At 34.0% G+C, this 18,378-nt stretch overlaps 1 protein-coding gene across 12 annotated transcripts in view; it reads right to left on the bottom strand.

Annotated features, from left to right (window-relative positions):
* Window positions 1–18,378, bottom strand: part of LOC116779516 (protein muscleblind) — a 171,580-nt gene that overhangs the window by 27,787 nt on the left and 125,415 nt on the right. For all 12 annotated transcript variants that reach the window (XR_009752915.1, XR_009752916.1, XR_004354205.2 and 9 more), the window contains one exon: window positions 17,576–18,264. Coding sequence is in view for 9 of the 12 variants with exons in the window: in XM_061522876.1 (XP_061378860.1) it covers window positions 17,576–17,764 (189 nt within the window). In the remaining 3 variants the exon portion in view is untranslated. The remainder of the gene's footprint in view (window positions 1–17,575; window positions 18,265–18,378) is intronic.

The raw sequence follows: 18,378 nt of genomic DNA, 5'->3' as shown, positions 1-18,378 counted from the left end.
ACTCTTCTAACAAAATCATTTTTTTTCCTGTGGTTTTCTCCATTCAATTTATATACTAATGTAAAATTTTGTTCGCAGTATATTATAACAAACACAGTTGTATGATAACATAACCTACTCGCATTTAGAGGGGAGACAAAGAAGGCCATTCGTTTTGGTATTACGATATCGAACACCCTAGCCGCCGGTCGTGTTGGAGACGGCGAAACTGTAGACCTTCGATTTTTCAAGTAGCGTGACTTGATTCTTATTAGGGATCTACTGGTATAATGCTTATAGTGTATAAACTTGTAGTATTTGTATATTATTGGTACAGGCTTACTCAAGTTGCAGAATGCGTTGAGGTGGTGTACATAATACTTGGGTGCTATTGTTTTCCTCCTAACGATACAAGGATGCTGTTAATTTAAAGGAATAAATCAGACTTGCTTTATATTCCCGTCAGAGCCGACAAGAAGCCTTGGAAGCTATTACAGTAGCCGTAATGAGATTTAGAGCGTTCATATAAAGTTATTTATGTGCAGAACGAGACTTCTAAGTTATGGTGTACTAGCGAGGACTTATAAAGGAAAGCTTCTTGTTACTTGTAGGGTAAAATGTTAACGTCATATATAATAATAGTCGAAAAATGTTTTCCTTTACTGTTATTTGATATAATGAAATTGATAGCTCTAGTTATATAATTTTAATGTGTCTGGTACTTAAAATTACACCGTAAATGAGAAAATTTCTTGAACAATACCTTTGCCACCCTATTATTATTGTTTTTATTTTAGGAGTAGGATGATCGATCATGTGGTTGTGCCCATACAATCGAATTCCTTTGTTCGGGGTGAGGGCTTACATACTATACCGATATATATTTATTTGTACATATATATTGTAAAACAGGTCTTTAGTAGCTTTGCTCGTGCATTTTTGTTATATCTCTCAGATACACAGCGTCAATGCAGATTAAAGTTTTATTTCTTGTTACTGACATGAAAAAGCGCAAAAAGGAAACAAACAAAGAAAGAAACAATGTTCGGATCGCATTAAGAATAATATTTAGGATAATGAGTCGTGTAGATATTTAACCAATACCGCTCAGTAAACTTTGCAAAGCTCTTCCAGATGAAGTAAAAGGAAGTTTGTTGATGCCTTAAAAGCTTTGAAAATGTTTTACATAAATTATTTTTATATTTAAAATAATATGAACGAGAATTTAATATGTATAGTTTTCTAAGTCAAACTGTCAATATAAACGTTTTTATCGTTGTTTTCATCAAAGGGAACGAGCCCATCAGTGTAGATATAAAAACTGTCATTATCGATGTAGGCAACGTAGCGGCAAATGTCGACGTTGTTCTATCATGGCCGGTCGGTAACACAATAGTGCAAACAAACGCTCGGACACCGCGCCTCGCGATGTCAATTAGGCTAATTAAACACACAGTGGGGCAAAGTGGTTGTATGGTCGCCAATCCCAATTCCTACTCACACCCTTTATACACTCTACTCGAAATGACATATTATTTCACTTATAAATTCGTAACTAGAACGTCCTTATCACGTTTATCGTTTCCCTCCATTATGAATATTATATTTATTAATAGTAAATATATTATTGCTATTTTTTTTAAATTATAAATGATATAACATGAAACCTGATATGAAACTCGTTGCTGCAGTAGAGCAGTAATAGCTCACTGATGAAATTATGGAAATGAGCGGTGAAAAGTCAAATAATAGAATGAGTGCTAACAAGAGATAAGACAGGACTTAATTAATAAAGTTTGCGCGTTTGTCTTGGGGCGACGCGCGGAAATCGTCCAAGATCTTGGATACAGATCGGATAATCGCATTTAGCTAATTGAGAGTTAGATTGACGCTATCGGGTTATGGCGTCAGTTTGATTCCCTGTAGCATTTTTCATTGAAGCAGACAAAGAAAACAAAAATTGCTGAGCAACTTTTCTCTAGAGGCTACAACTTAATAAGTCTCATCAATGTTTTTGTAAGGAATTATTATTATAAGTTTTTTTTTATATACACTAGTGTCGCAGCTACGTAATAATAGTAAGCGAAAATTAGATCACGTGATCTGAAAATATCACCACGTGTATAACGATCTTCCAGAATTCGTTATAACGCAATGTATTGTTTCGTTATATATTTTAAACATGTAAAAGTAACCAGTGTATTAACGTTCCAAGGATAAACCTCTTACCGGTTTCGGTCAAAATAGGCAGGGGTGATCACTAGGGAGAACATCGTATTATATTTAGAGGTATTTCAGAAAATTTTATTAGATACAAATGATAAATAAATTTATAGTAATACATATAAAAAAATAATTTCAATTTATATTGAGAGAAGTTCAATTTTAAGTGAATAAATTTAAGTTTCTTTCGTAAAAGGATTCATGTATATATACTCCATAAAGAATATTGTAAGTTTTTGTAGATTTTTCGGTGCTATCGTTATAATAAGTATGTAATAACGATAAATAAACTAATACAAAAAAATATTAACCTCAAGGTCGTATGTCAAATTACACAGCTGTTTAATAAATACATTTTAACAAATAAATAATGTATTAACTTTACTTATTACGATGATCGCGAGTTTAAAACATCTGTATATTCGTGGGCATGCTATTATATTTTTAATAAGAATATTAATTATCGTAACAATAAGTAATTAAATTCTTAATATATTTTTAGGACGCAGAGCAAATTACGATACAATCATCATTACCGATATAATATTTATTACTTACTTGTACCTTGGATTATTATTATTTTTTGATTATCTAAAAAGTATGGACAATATTTTAATATTATAGCGATTATAAGAAATAAATATAAAAACGTAAATGGCTTATTGTCATACCGAATATATATCGAGATTTAATAGTATATGGGAAGAAAATAAAAATTTTTTTAAAATAGTAGTACGATGTATGGTGACTTCGAAATATTAAAAAAATAGAAACAAAATAACAAAACTTTAAATAGATTACAAATAAAATCTTATAAAAAACAGTAGTAACTCAAAATTGTATTTATAAAGTCAATTTCTGAAATCATAAAGAAACGAGTACCTTATTAAAGAAGTCCTGTTTTAGAGGGCGACGGAGTGACTAAGTACATTATAAAAAGTGTATTTACACTCGACCTCACGAGGCGGACGGAGAAACTTTCGTTTTGGCCATTTTATGGGTGGAAAAATTGAGAAAAGTTGGAGCGTAACGGCCGGTGGCGACGCGAACTAAAGGTTCCGACGGAGGCGAGTTTAATATAATATGTAAATCGAACGACGATGTCGTGACCTCGCTCTTCATCGGCAAACTCATATCGTGTCCTGGACATATTACACGGGGAGTCGTAAATTATTTTGCAAAAGGCAAGCCAGCAGTTTTACGGCGGCGACCGGCAGATGGGGCTTCACGTCAGCCCACCGAACAAGGGTTACGAGCCTATGAATGCAAATGAGCCGAGCTTCACCGTCCTCCGTCATCTTCTTACGTATATCTGTGACGATGATTATTTAAAACATTCTTACCACGTCTTAATGCTAGGCGGAGATGACTTTTATAAATTACCTGTAAAAAACAATAAAACCATTACAGCAACAAAGGTCAAAATCTAGAATTAATATAAGATGCAACTGAATGACTTGTAATCTCTGTATCTTTGTAAGTGAATACTAAAAATATGTAACAAAAGCCCTTTCCGAACTGCTAATTGAATAAATTATGTTTAATAATGCTATTTAACTACCACTTTCTTCGCGGCACCTGAATTATTTTCTAGCTGTATTTAAAATTCATGCAGCAAGCGAATTATAATTTGTAATTCATGATCTTCACTTGTTACGGAAAGAGCATTTCTCATAAATCTTGAACCAAGCTTGTTTGTGTTTTCGTATAACTAAAGATATAAATTTTCAGTTATCAAGATAGGAAACACCAATTTAGTGTGGCGTTCACAATATGAGGAAGGTTGAGTTTATGGGAACTTATTCAGTATATATTATGTATTTAACCCGTATAGCATTGGATCCAAAACTTTCGCGAGCTCAATATTTACAAGCTTTTCTAACAACACAAAAACAACGATACATCAGAAGTTAGTTGCAAGTTAACTGTACTGTCATTAAATGTACTAATACTTACTCCAACTGACATTCGTATTAAGGAACCTAGCTTCGTTTATATATTAAAACATATCTCGACACCCCAGTAACACGTTCTTTTGAAAGTTTGTTAAATTCTTCTTTATAAGATTGAAAAGACACAAAGGGTAGCAGCGTAAGATATAAATCGTAGCTCATGGGCCATAACGCACGAGTATTCATATTCTATTCAGGAGCATGGCAGAGAAAAAGCAAAGGGAGGAGCGTTAAGAGGAACGTCAAAGGGCGGGGCTTTTAAGAAAAACCAGTAGTTAGATTAAAACACATAAGATACTCAACGGTCTCTTTGTTGTTGCAAAATGATGATGCTTTCAGCTTTGAGTCAGTAAGGTATGAGGATAAAAAATTTTTACTATTAAAAAACATTAAGAGAAGGAAATAAAATTTCAATAATACTTTGTGAATTTACTTATAAATATATTTTTTATATAAGTACTAAATTTTCCGGAAAAATTATGATTTTTAAATGATACATTTTGATTGTATGATCTGTAGTTGCATTCTTTTTTAATAAGAAAAACTAAAATAAAATTTTATTAAATTCAAATATATATAAACTTATTTCTTGCCAATACAGATTTCATTTATAATTTTTAATTGAGTTTTAGCAAAAGCATTACCAAAATAGAATACATAAGGATGGAAAAAAATGGTCCCTACGAAGACAATAAAGTAAGAAAAGCGCACAGTTCGAAACTTTTCGCGACGAAATACGTCGAAGCGACGCCTAAGAAGTTGTAAGACTCAGCCGGCGGCGCGGCGCGGAGCGGTGCGGGCTGCCGCGATTTTGTTGTCAAAGTAAGAAATATTGCTCAGATACGTTGCTTCGCTTTAAAAGTATATTCGACAATAATGTTTACAATAAATTTACATAATAAATAAAACATGCAACGAATTGATTTATTTACGTTAAAAATTTTACTCTTAAGAAATACTTTTTTTAATATGTTTTATATTACAACACAAGTAGGTATGGCGTAACACGTAGCTCCTTTAGGAAATCTTTTACTAAACTTCAAAGTGATTGAAATTTGAGGAAGAAGATATATGATATAGTTTTAGCCTTTTATATACCTAACTAGTGTGGAAACTCATTCATGATTTATACCCAGCTACTTATTCAAAAAGTTTTTCATTAAAGTTTCAATATAAAATAAAAATAAGGGTTATAATCACACTATAAATAAAAATATAGCTTTAAATCAGATTACTTAAATCAAACCATTGTTTATGTCCGTGTTTTAGAAATAAGAAGTTATTAATTATAGTTACATTATTTTGTAAACATTATTTGCCCTATTATATGAAGTTCTGGGAATTACCTAGTTATGAAAACTTCATAATTTATAAAACTATGATAAATAAGTAAAGCCTCGTATACCTAAGATAGTTATAGACGCAGTAGGTTGACGCTGGTGTTACCCGACCGTTGTCGCTCTAATCCCTTTCCCGTGACAAATTAATATGTTCATAGGCAGCCGCGTCACTAGATTACGACGCGTTTATAGCGGCGATTGTATTTTAAGTGTATTATCCAATTTGTTCGATATTATGCGTGCGGTAATCAGCAGTTGTGGAACACATGCCAATGTTTAGGCACAAGCCGTGGTCAGTTACAATGCCTGCATTATATTGTACACGCCGCGATGGAGAGAGCTGGCGAACTTAATAGATTTTGTTGGCGTAACATCCGAAGCGGTCAGCCTATTGCAAACTAACGGGATTACCGGTCAAATTTGCGTTTTGTGTACCCTCCCTGTATGAGAGCACATGTTGTTTAGCAAGAGCAATCTGCTATGTATAACTATACTACAATTCACCAGTGTGTTCTCGTGTTGATCGCTTAGTAATGATCCCTTTGTACAAAAAGTATGAATGTCTTCGTTAGAGAAAGGAGCAACTAGCAAGCCTCTCAAGCTAGAAAGATGGATCACAATAAGAGGTTCAGAGCTTCTCATTACACGAAGGTAAAATTATAAGTGACAGTTAGTAGTTCAAAAGGCAAGGCGATGTAGGTGAAAGTGCATCTATTCTGGAAATAAAATTCGCATTAAACGGTTACTGCATTGCTATGTCTGGTTGAAGTGTGTACCTTGCCGTTAAAAAGCAACTTGAAATAAAATCGGGAAAATAATTAAAATCGGCGCAAACCATTAAAAGAGCAGTTTATAATAGGAGAGTGCACCGTCGAGTGTCCTTCGTGTAGGCAGTTAAAGAGTTGGAGGAGCGCACTCGAGCACGAGTACTGTAGCGGCGCCACCTCGTGCCGACTAACGAACCTACCGACAAAAACTCTCCCGCACTCCGTACTTCGCATCACGCGTATTAACGATAATAATCTCACCAGTGCACTGTTTGCACCCAGAAAAACTAACGAATCTAGATGGCCACCGCTTACACTGAGCGACTTTAGCAAGCAATGTTGTCTTAATAATTTTCCTCTTACTCTTCGCCTAATTCGTACATAAGAAAGTTAGAAGGTCTTTCGAAGCAATCACGTTGAAAGTTGATCTCGAAGTAAGTAAATGTTGTAATAATAACATCCGGTCATATTGCCAAAGGAAGAAAATAAGAACAGCTATTCGTTTTATGATCTTTCCAAGAGAACCAATAAAGACAATTGGTCGGTATTAGTTAACCCAAGCAATGTTTCTAATTTAGCATCTTGTTTTCTAACAGAAACGGGAATATATAATTAAAAAAAAGAGATAAAACTTATTAAAGCTCTATAAGGTTTTAGACACGGTACATTTTCAGGATAATATTATGAAATACAGAACTTGATTGCACTACAACCTCTTTATTTAAATGTAGCCGCACATTAACTGTATCCATTTAAAACGATTGTAATCATTCTCTCTACACATATTTGTTCTTTTCAAATTAAAATATCAAACACATTTACATAGAGACTTATCAGTTAAAAGTAGTTCAGCATTAAGTATAGTTCGTGTAATCTTGAATGTACAGTATGTACATACATCACAGTACAACATTTCACATGGAGTCGTAAATTGCTTCCACATGATCACACCTTATACGTCGCGGGAGAATTGCATGGCTAACGAGCAAACTACGAGTTAATGAGTCGCACTTCTTTTTCACTATAGCCACGCTAATATCTTAATAAGCTTATTGGTGTTCTGTTTTCGGGATATATTTATATGCTTCGTTACTCATAAGTCTTTAAAAAAATATTAAAACGGTAGACATAAGTGAATTTAAAAAAAAAATCCTAATAACGAAATAAATACTGTACATATATACCAGTGGTATTATTTCTATATAGTATCATTGTATATATAACAGTTAAAAAGATTAAGATGGATGTAGTGGACTTAATGATGTTACGAATACAAATTTAAGTAAATGTTTTTTGATAATTCCATTACTTTACAATGACCGTTATCATGGAAACTATGCCGCAGCCAAACTATTCTTATATAAACGATATGAAGACGACCTCTTTACAATAAACCAAAAATGAAAACGTCTTCCTTTATTAACCACCTTAATTCTTTCAATACTAAAATTCATTTTATTATAGAATGTTGGCAAACCTTTGTTATATAGGTGGTCCAACATATCTGTAATGTTGAATATCTAGAGGTTGTAGTTGGAGCATCTAAAGCAAGCTCTCTCCATTAATAACTCCCCAGCATGGCAAGAATCATTTGAAGCCAATGTTGAGCGACAACCTGCCATATAAGCATTTGAGAAGGTAGTAGTGACGAACATTTTGAAGAATGTTTCAATTAAAACAATATACATCTAAAACATACAAAAAAGGTTACCCAGTTGTTAGGTCCAATTAAGAATACCAATACTCTACAACAAGCGGGTGGATACAGACTATAATGCGCCTGTAGATTGTCATATATTGAACAACAAAGACGACCATACCACCAAAAAAATATCTAAGAGATTAAAAATGGACTTGCGTCTAAATCAGAGGTGCTTGAACAAACAGCGGACAAGCCTTGCCATTACATCCGCTTCGCTCCGGTAAAGAATGCACTGTCTTATATAACAAGATTAATTCGCGAGGCAATCGAAATTATAAAACCATCTTGATTTCAATTGAGAAGACTGTTGGCCGTTATCTAATACTCTCATCAAAAATTTTAAACGCTAATATCCGTGACTTCAAGTCACATAAGACAATTAAGAAATCGTTGGTGTCAGATGACAAAAGACGAGACCAACCGACAGATGCATTTATCTTTTCCTCCCGAGATGACGGTTACTGCAATGTAATCGAAACGTAAAGTCAAATGTAAATATAAAATGGCGAACCAAATGCAAAAAAAATATTTTTTAATGAAGTGGACTTATACATGTGTAGTATAATAATTCGAGATTTGTTCAGTTAAACTGATAAAAGTAATATCGTAAGACACTGCGATTTACAAACGAAAGGGATGCGGGGCAATGTCTACCTTCAAATGGACAAAGAGCGCGATGCGCATGGAGTCCGGTTAGACCTGTTTATTTTGCACGCATTCCAGCCAGCCAGTCGGGAAGGAGCAAGCCATTCCCGAACGGATCGGGAACTCGGTTCTTACGCTATATAAATGTCCTTGAAGGCAAAAGCTTTATTGCAAAGTTGTACAAATGGATTAAGAGGATTAACTGCTTACAAACTTTTATATATTGCTGTCATTGATTAATATTGCCTCGCACGAAGCTTTTTCATATATAAGAAACAACAATTTGTGGTAGAACGTTAGAATATTATAACTTTTTTGTGTTTAGATGCAGTTAGGCATATCTAAAAAATAAGATTATGTTATTATATTTTATTGTACTATACAATATAATTGACATTATAACATTGAAACCGTTATAGAATACCTATAATAAAAATAATAATAATATGTCATTAATAAACAGAATCTGATTATGATATATTAATAGTGTGTGGTTGTTTATTCATTTATTTGCATACGTAAAGGAGTTTCTGGGGTGAAAATCTCTCGCGCGATATTATACTGGTTTCGTGTCACGTCCACGATGAGAATTTACTTTAATTGGCAAATAATACGTAGGGCAATTAAGGATGCTAAGTCGGGTAGAGACGCGCGTGACGGGACTGCTTAATGTAGATATTCAATTATGCAAACACAGTTGCCAAAGAACTGCTGAAGCTCATATTCAACTTTAAAAAAAAAAAAACAATTGTTATCCCTCCGCAATAATGTAGCAAGTTGAAAAGTATTTTTCTCGCCTTTCACTGTTTTGTATTTGTTTATTTCATACACCAGCGTTTTGTAGGTACTTTCACATTATTTAACTTACAACTTTTGGCTATATATTTATTTTTATTCTATTAAATCGTATTCTACTTGTATTTCATCACGGAAATAAAAACATATACTAATACAGACACACATAAGACTGTAAATAATAATATGTGTACATAATGTATGAATAGTAAAACGGCGTGCTGTTCGAAAGCAGTTGAATGTCGTGATACCCGCCCGGGGGACGTCGGTATTGTCATGTCATACGATGTGCTCTAGTGTGCTGGGAGACGGAGTTCTGCCTCAGGCTGTAAATGCACTATCTAGAAACGATTGAATGTTTATCAGAGTTATTCAGACTGGAAGACTTGGGGGACGTAGAAGAGTACGATCAAGTGAAAGGAATTACGTTTATTAAAGGATAATAGAACAGGGGAATAAAAATAATGAGCTTTGCGCAAACAACAATTTAGTAGGTATCCGAAAAACTAAATGGAAATATTTACAATAGACGCCAAATATCTTTCAGTTAATATATTCGCAACTGAAAATAATATGTCGTGAACGTTTGCAGATATTAATATAGAAACAGAAACTTGTTCAGTTGCGATGTACTTTTTGATTGAATTCCTTTATATACGATACTATAATTACCCTTTGTATATCCGTTTGTTGTGTAAGGATTCCAATCTGCTTTCATTACCAACATATTAAACTCGCGTGGTCATACAACTTACTATAAATAGGACAATTAAAATGTGCTGTGATATGTAATACTGTCAGGCAATACACAATAAACATATACTTAGGAACGCTCGATTACGGCATATATTAGTTTTTATGTCCTTCCGATGAATTAATGTAAGCAATTCCAAGGCATTTCTTACTTTAAATAGAATTTCTTACAAAAATTATTTTACTGTTAATGATCTAATCAAATGATATAAAAACCATAAACAACAACCATCACATAATTAAAACAACTCGTGTAACTATTATTTCTTTATCATTGAATCTTTTAAAAAGTACAAGATACGGTCATTAGCTTTTAATAATATTATTCTAAGCATAAGATTACATCAAAACTAACATTCGAATAAAAATTGTAGCCTTGAAAAATCACTTAAATATCAAACGTAGTATGTATGGTAAACTAAATTAAACACTACGTGTTAAATAGAATAAGGTATAATATGCATTGCAGCATCTTTAACACGTCCTTTAAATGCAAAATACAGACTGACGTTCACTTAGTTATTTTCAATATTCTTAGCATCTTATATATTTTTTTATACTATTATTGTTTGTGATTTAAGAACATGCTGAAAACATACATTGTTTTACATATAAGTATCATATGTTGTCACTAAGGTAATGATATGCGAGATTCTTTAAATAATGTTTGGTTTTCCAGTAATGTAAACATGTATTGAGTACCTTAATAATTATACTATCTCTAGTTTGACTCCCATAGGATAATGTACACCATTTTTGGCATTTGTGTGTATATTAAAGTACTAATGCAATTGGAGTAATTTCTTTATTCTCAAGAAGTGAGTGTTAACAAAAATCTAATAAGTTTATTCTCTAGCTTATTAAGGATCTCCGGCATGTCACAGTGTAAAAGATGACGTAAGCCCGTAACCACAGCCGAAACCTGCACGTATAACACGCTGCAAGGTGCCAAGGTCGCGTCTGATACACTCCGCATCCAAATGAGAATAGATAAAGTCGCACACTTTAGGTTAGTTAGGTCGTAACGAGTGCCTTAGTAAAAATCCCATTCAATCTCTATATTTTACGTCTGATGGGTTAAGAAACAGGGTTAATGTTGTGAAATTACAAGGATTGTTTCACCTTGTCGTTGCCATGGCAACGATACTCGAAACTATACATAAACTGTATTGTCTACCAAACAATAAAACGTTCCTAATCTGATAAGGTCAACGATGGCATTAAAATAACCTGTGTGATGTAAACTAAACCAGGACTTTAAATTTATAAATAAAAATAAGAATGATCTGCATTAAGAACTTTATAGAAAACAATACAACTCGACCAGCTCTGCTGCCTCTATAAATGGAGCAAGCAAGCTCACTGTGTGTTAGCTTTGGGGGCTATTTATGTGATTTTCCAGGCTGCTAGGGCGAGACGTGTCTCTCGAGCCTCGCCGTTTAATTAAAGGGCGAGAGGGAGGGTATCGCGGGGTTCTAGAAGCAGGGCATAATGGCGGCGCAATATCGGATGGAAATGCGCGGCATGTAGGAATGCGCCGCACGCCTTCCGTTCCTATAGCGAACCATTCCTGGTATTTTTTATTGACGACTCTAGAAATGCTATAGTAAGTACGTTCGTTTCAATGTCCACTCAACAAAAGATTTATATAAATTTACCCCATGTCAAGTGAACTAATATTAGAAAGCATTGAACTATGAAAAAGTGGAACAGATCGAGATAAACGGCGTCGTCATTGTCTGTTCGATAGTAGATAAGGACACGGCGAGAAAGTAGCGACTGAAAGCAGAATGAAAGTTTATGAAGCCGAGAACACTATCTAAAAATATACTCTGCCTAATGGACACACCACGACAGTATTTTACATCCACGCCATGCTCTCAGTGGAAAGATTAAATTTAGAGGCACGATTTTAGAATGCAAGAATTCAGCTCGCGCATCACTCCACTGTACGAAATTATAGTAACTGTTATAATAACTATAAACAGACTAATGTCGCATTTATGTTAAACAAATTGTATATTTGCGTTCTAACATTTGATATATGTATTTTAAGTTAAGAGTTACTTCTTTTAAATGAGAAAATACTACAAGTAAAACGATAAGGAATAAAGTAATATTTTAAAGGTGTTGTAACAGCAAATCACTAGTGCAAGGAGTGCACGATTCCAATCGGAAGGCAATAAGCGGAGAGTGGCGAAACCGGCGAGCGAACGAAACGTGACACTCTATTTATTATGGTATATGAGATTTTAAGACTTATTAAATTTAGAATAAGATGTAAAATAAGTTTAGCTTCTATTAGTATAAAATTATTAGACGGTCGTAAAGCTGCCTACTGGATGAATAAACAAACGAAATGTAAAACATTTTATGTCCAGTATTTGTTGAAGCGTTCGTAAAAAGTTTAAACGAGACGAAAATTCAAACGAAACCAAACCCCGCACAATTAGAATTGAATGTCAATTTATGCAGCAATTATTTTAAGCGGCTTGACGTTCAATCCAGGTCAGATTAATTGTTTTTTTTAACTAATGCAAAACGACAGAATGCATACCTGATTTCCCTTAACTGCACAACTTAATGAATGGATTGCTTACAAAATTTTGCACTATTGTTATATAAAGCTTCGACGTTTACATTAACAGAAAAATACGACACAGTGTACACAGATATTAATATGAAAAGAAGCATTATATAATTCTTTTATAAATATTAAACGTTTTAAGTTAAATATCTGAAAATAAATTTCAGATATTTAACTTAAAAGTGTTCACAAATTAAAGTTTAAAGTGTTAAATGTGGATTGTACCAGTCGCTATGGTTAAATTAGGAGGAAGTTAAGTCAAAAAATGGAATAGTTACTTAGTCAAATTATTATTCTTACAATTCATTTTAATTATAATGTCATAAGTATTACTTATGATATCATCTTTATAAGTTACGGAAAACGCGATATCTTTCTACGAAACCTTTATTACACAGGGGTGACGGATATTACTTAAAATGAACTTTTTTACGAGCACTTAATATGTACGATTTTCTTTTTTATGACAAAAATTAAACATTTTAACAATTCTAGCAATATCTGTTTTACGCTTTCTTTAGACTTCTTTTGAAAAGGTAAAGAACCTTATGTTATTCTTGTTTTCTAGATAGTTTTTGCATTTAAGGAATTCTCTTATATTTCTCTTATAAAAACCAATTCCCTATCTACTTTATCGTATTAAGAATATTGGAAGTACCTTATCTAGTTAACAAATATTCTATCTAAATTAGTTTTATTACGAGTTATAAAATGAATAGTTTTGATTTTACTTTCTAATCGAAATACAATAATTCATGATTTTTAATAACTAAGTTGATTTACATATAATTGCAAAGATTGGGCATGAATACAAAGAGCCATCAATCGAGATGAAAGGTCAGACACGGCGGCCGGCCGCAAGTTCCTAACCTGTGAAACAACTCTCGCATAACAAACAAAGAACAACTTGAGATTGCTGGCAGCTTTTAAATGCTCCGAACGCTCAGCGTCAAACTCTTACAGAGAAAATCACTCGCAAAAAAAGGAAGCAAAGAAAGTCCTTATAGATTCGGATTAAACTAAGGGTTTTGTTTATTATTATAAAGAATTGAAAAGCGTCATCGATATCATTAGTGGCAGATTATTTTTGAAGTGCGTTACGGTTTGATGAAAGTGGATGCGTGGGTAGATCGATATACAATAATTTATTTTTGAGTCGTCGCATCGGGCGACATCGGCTATTATAATCATTGTAACTGTCACAGAGCTGCCCGATCCACGTACTGCCTGTAGCATTGACGCTAAAAATAATACAAAAAATATTTGGGCTTTTAATGTTTTTTTATTTTGTAATGCAGATAAAAAACGATTCGATAACATTTTTTGCATACTTTTAAAAAACGTTACAATACATCAATTGGTAGTCGTTTTGAAGCAAGATATTGTTCATCAAATTACAACTTAAAGCGACAATTGTTTTATTTCTTTTAGATGCTTTATTTAAACATTATTATAGGAAACACGTTACTGTAATGATACGGAAAAGTGTTTTTTGTTTACTGCACAAATTTCAACGAAAATAATGTAACGTGGGAGTTTAAAGCAAATGAAACACAAAAAGGAAATAATACCGCAGAATAGATTTGAACAATGAGGAAAGAGACGAACAAAACAAGTGTTGGTACGCGATGATGTCAGAGTCTGGTTGATTTAACAAGTTGTTAAGAACGCGCCAAATTCGTGACAAAACCAGCGGCACTTTTAGTAATGTTACATAAGTTTCAAAAATTAGGACATAACTTCAGCGAAAAAGTGAGAAAGCAGCGTTACGTCTTTTGTTATTTTTTATTGAATTTTCATAGAGATTTCTCTTTTTGTATTTGTCTGAGTGATTGGATAACAGTACAAAAATGTTATTTTATAAACATATTGTTGAAATGCTTGTTTCACAATCATAATCATTAATGCTGTAACTCTGACCATTTATCTATAAAACTAGGCGTTAAGGAGTAGGCGTAGAGTATCCTCATTCTGAATCTGCTCATAATTTTCAACTCACGCTCGGTCAGTGATTCACGGTCATTTTAATGTCAGATGACGAAACCGGTGACTTCCTCAGCTCGAGAAGACATTTCGAAATCCGGTTTGATTGGTGGAATTTATACATAGTGTGGGTGAGATTAAGTGAATAAGGCAATAAGCTCGCTTTAATCAACAAAACACGTATCCTAATCAAATATGAGCCCCCTGCCATATCGCGTAATTGAAGGCTTAATCACAGGAGACGTTTTCGCGTCGCAGCGGCATGCGGGTGGTGGGGTATATTTGATCAGCACTCGATTGCGTTCGATACATTTGGTGACAATTTGCACTAAGATTCGAATTTAATAGTAAACGTATTGAGACGCACCACCATACGTAGTTTAAAGTTGGTTAAATCTATATATGACAGACTTTCCATAAACATCTTATCACTTTTTCATAATCGCTACATAAATTTGTAAGAGTAAGTATATTAATCTAGTCTTAATATACGAGAAGTTTTACTGCAACGATATCTTTAGCTCATCATAATGAACAATGAGAGCAAGTGCAAATATGGTAGAGACCACTCATTAGAGATTAAGTCTCTTATATACATTTTCGTTTAAATTTGTTTTATTGTGAAAGAGTGCAGGGACAATGAAAATGACGATTATAAATTTTAATAATTAAACCTGAATTTTGTATAATCATTTTATTATTATTTTTTGTAAATGAAAGATGCTACTTTAAGTTTTTATTATAAACGCCTCATATACCTAATAACAATATAAAGAGATGGATTTATATAAAAATTAATTAATTCTACACTAATAATACAAAGAATGTCTCTTGTTATAGAAGGAAAGACCTCACTAATGCCATTTAGTCAAAAATTCTATTAAGGAAGTAAGACGGGAGAGCAAAGATATACATCGGTTGCATGCGGCATCGTCGGCAGCGACCGATCCATTGTTGAACGTGCGATACCACCGTGCACAAAGACCGAACAATGCAACGCTCGCCTATTGTCTAACGTCTTGGGCTAAACATCACCGGTTTACGCTTCAGACGTATTAGTTTGATTTTCGTCAAGTCCGAACTTCTTGTAACAACAATTTCATAAAAGAAACCTAAACCCTAAACCCTACGCCAGCAACATTGAAGTGAAATGTTCTTGTTTCCTTAAATTATTTACTAGAGATATTTTTTTTTATTTTCTTGAAACAAAGATAGAATATTTCATTTGTACCAAACATTTACGTCAGAAGAATGAAGTTGTCATAATATATACATATATATTATAAATGCGATTAATAAAAACTAATTAATTATCTTTCGACTTATGTAACAGACTTTGGATAGTAGGAAGAAAATATATTAGTATATATATATTAGCATAATACAAAATCAGTATAATTTGAATGTGTTATTTATAGCATCTTTTATAATGTAACAGAATAAGATTTTGCAGTGTCTTTTAAACCGTACTTTTACACTTGAGTAATGTAAGGACTTTATAACTCAATTTATAGTCGATAAAAAATTATAGGCTTGACAACAAGCTTTAGCAATAAAAAAAATATCGAATAATCATGACAAAATAGGATCCGAAACGAATTTCCAATTTAAAATATAAACTTTTATGATTAATAAATAACGTGAAAGGAATTAAACCACCATATGGCGCGCGATATTTGTTATTTATATTAATTATATTAAGCATAAATCATTAAACATGATTGACATAACTGTTCTTAGTTTACATGAATACGAATCCATCATAATATGTTGGCGTTAATTTATCAGAGTAACTTGCAAAAATAACCTTGCGTTACGTCATCCGCCACTGATAACCGTATCACGCTGTGACCACCAATTGGTCAATAAACTGACACATTTTATTAAAACTACTGATAAACTTTTTCAATTCTGTTTGTCTCTCCTAATTAGTATCATAAGGTATTAGCGACAATGAGTTGAGAGTTCGTCGACATACATTATAATGACAAATATCTAAGCTATAATAACGTATTAACTTTACGAAGTCTAGATTAAAATGACTATGATATACGAAGGCGCCGTCGAGTCATCGTCCTGTTCATTATGTTAGCACGATGCCAATTCCCATACAATGGCAGACAGCTATGGGGGGGGAATGACGTCACTCCAGGCTAGCCTTGGAATTGAGGTCGGTGTTCGAAATGGCGGCGGTGAAAATGTTGTCTGAAGCGTTGTCAAATTCACCCGGAAAATCACAGTTGCATGCATAGCATAGTCGTTTTAAGGATGGCTACATTCTTATAATGCCACCTAATACTGAATAATTCACAATGAATATACCTTTATACGAATAGCGAAAAGCGCATTGAAGTACGGGTACACATTGTATAATCTGATAAGAAAGATTATGAAAGTTCTATTCTATAATTTATTTATAATTTTAGAGATAACTATTAATTAAGCTATAAATTTAGGTATTTAGGTGTAGCTATAAAAGCAAATATAAAAGATTATAAAAACCGAAACTCTTGTCAGTAATTTTTTAGTCGCCTAATTCTGTTTTAATAAAAGTCATAAAGGTTTCATAAATAGAAGGTGCACTAAGTTAGATTAGTTTCAATTTCAACAAAAAAAAAAACAAACAGATTTCAGCGTTGTAGTAGCAATTTTGAGCACTCATGTACCTCTCACATTTGAGAGATAACTGTTCACTGATAGCATCATAGATGGCATTAGTAGGAATAGTTAAACATTAACACGGTTCGATTTTTCCTCGTTTTGTCACTTACATATTTTCTTTAATTTTTAATTGACAAATAGTTTATGTTAAGATATTTGTAGAAAAAATTAAGGTAAAGGAAAGTTACCTTGATACTGTCGTAGCAGGCAGTTACTCTTCCATTCTGTACTTCAACAGTGGCCGGAGGATGTGCGAACTTGCACTCGGTGTCAGGTCGCGAGCACTTATTCCGTTGGAACTCTCTGCATACTTCGAGTTGCAGCCAACGCGAGTCTTTACCGTTCAGAAGGCTGTTCATGTTCACCATGGTTGCCATTGTTGCCACTGTGGTCGAGGATACGCGCTCGCACTATTCAGCGAGGCGAGTGCGGCGCATATGCGGCGACGAGAGAGCGCGCCTGCGCGCTCCGAGCATGCACTTCTCACTTACTCGGGGCGAGATGATTCTGTCACCACTATGGCGCTCGCGCACCCTTCACTTTACACTTCTGCACACGCGAAAGAATAGGAACACCGCTGGCGATTAGCTCGCGGTTCGGTTGATGATTTACTGAGATGTTAATCGTACGATAGATTAGAAGAATTAAAGACACCGACGTTGCAAGCTTATTTAGGCAAATATCAAAATATTAATAATAATCACACGCGTTCGTATCGATGTCGACAATTGATTTAGTAGAGGGCGAGCGGTGTCTGGTGTGCGAGCATGGCGGCAGCGGCCGGTGCGGAACTGGGTTGGCGACGGTAGGGCGCGAAAAAGCAATTTAGCGGCTCGGCGGTCAGCGAGAAAGCCGATGTGGTGCAGGGGGCTCAACTCTGCGAACAAGAAAACACACTGGTTACTCTCCGGGCGCTGGGAGGTCCGCCCCGGAGCCAAGCACAAGCGGCTGCCGGGTTAGAAAGCACATGAGGTACGAGGAACCAATAATG

Source organism: Danaus plexippus, chromosome 2 (assembly GCF_018135715.1).
Source record: "Danaus plexippus chromosome 2, MEX_DaPlex, whole genome shotgun sequence".
NCBI lineage: Eukaryota > Metazoa > Arthropoda > Insecta > Lepidoptera > Nymphalidae > Danaus > Danaus plexippus.
This window is presented reverse-complemented; position numbering and strand designations above follow the sequence as displayed.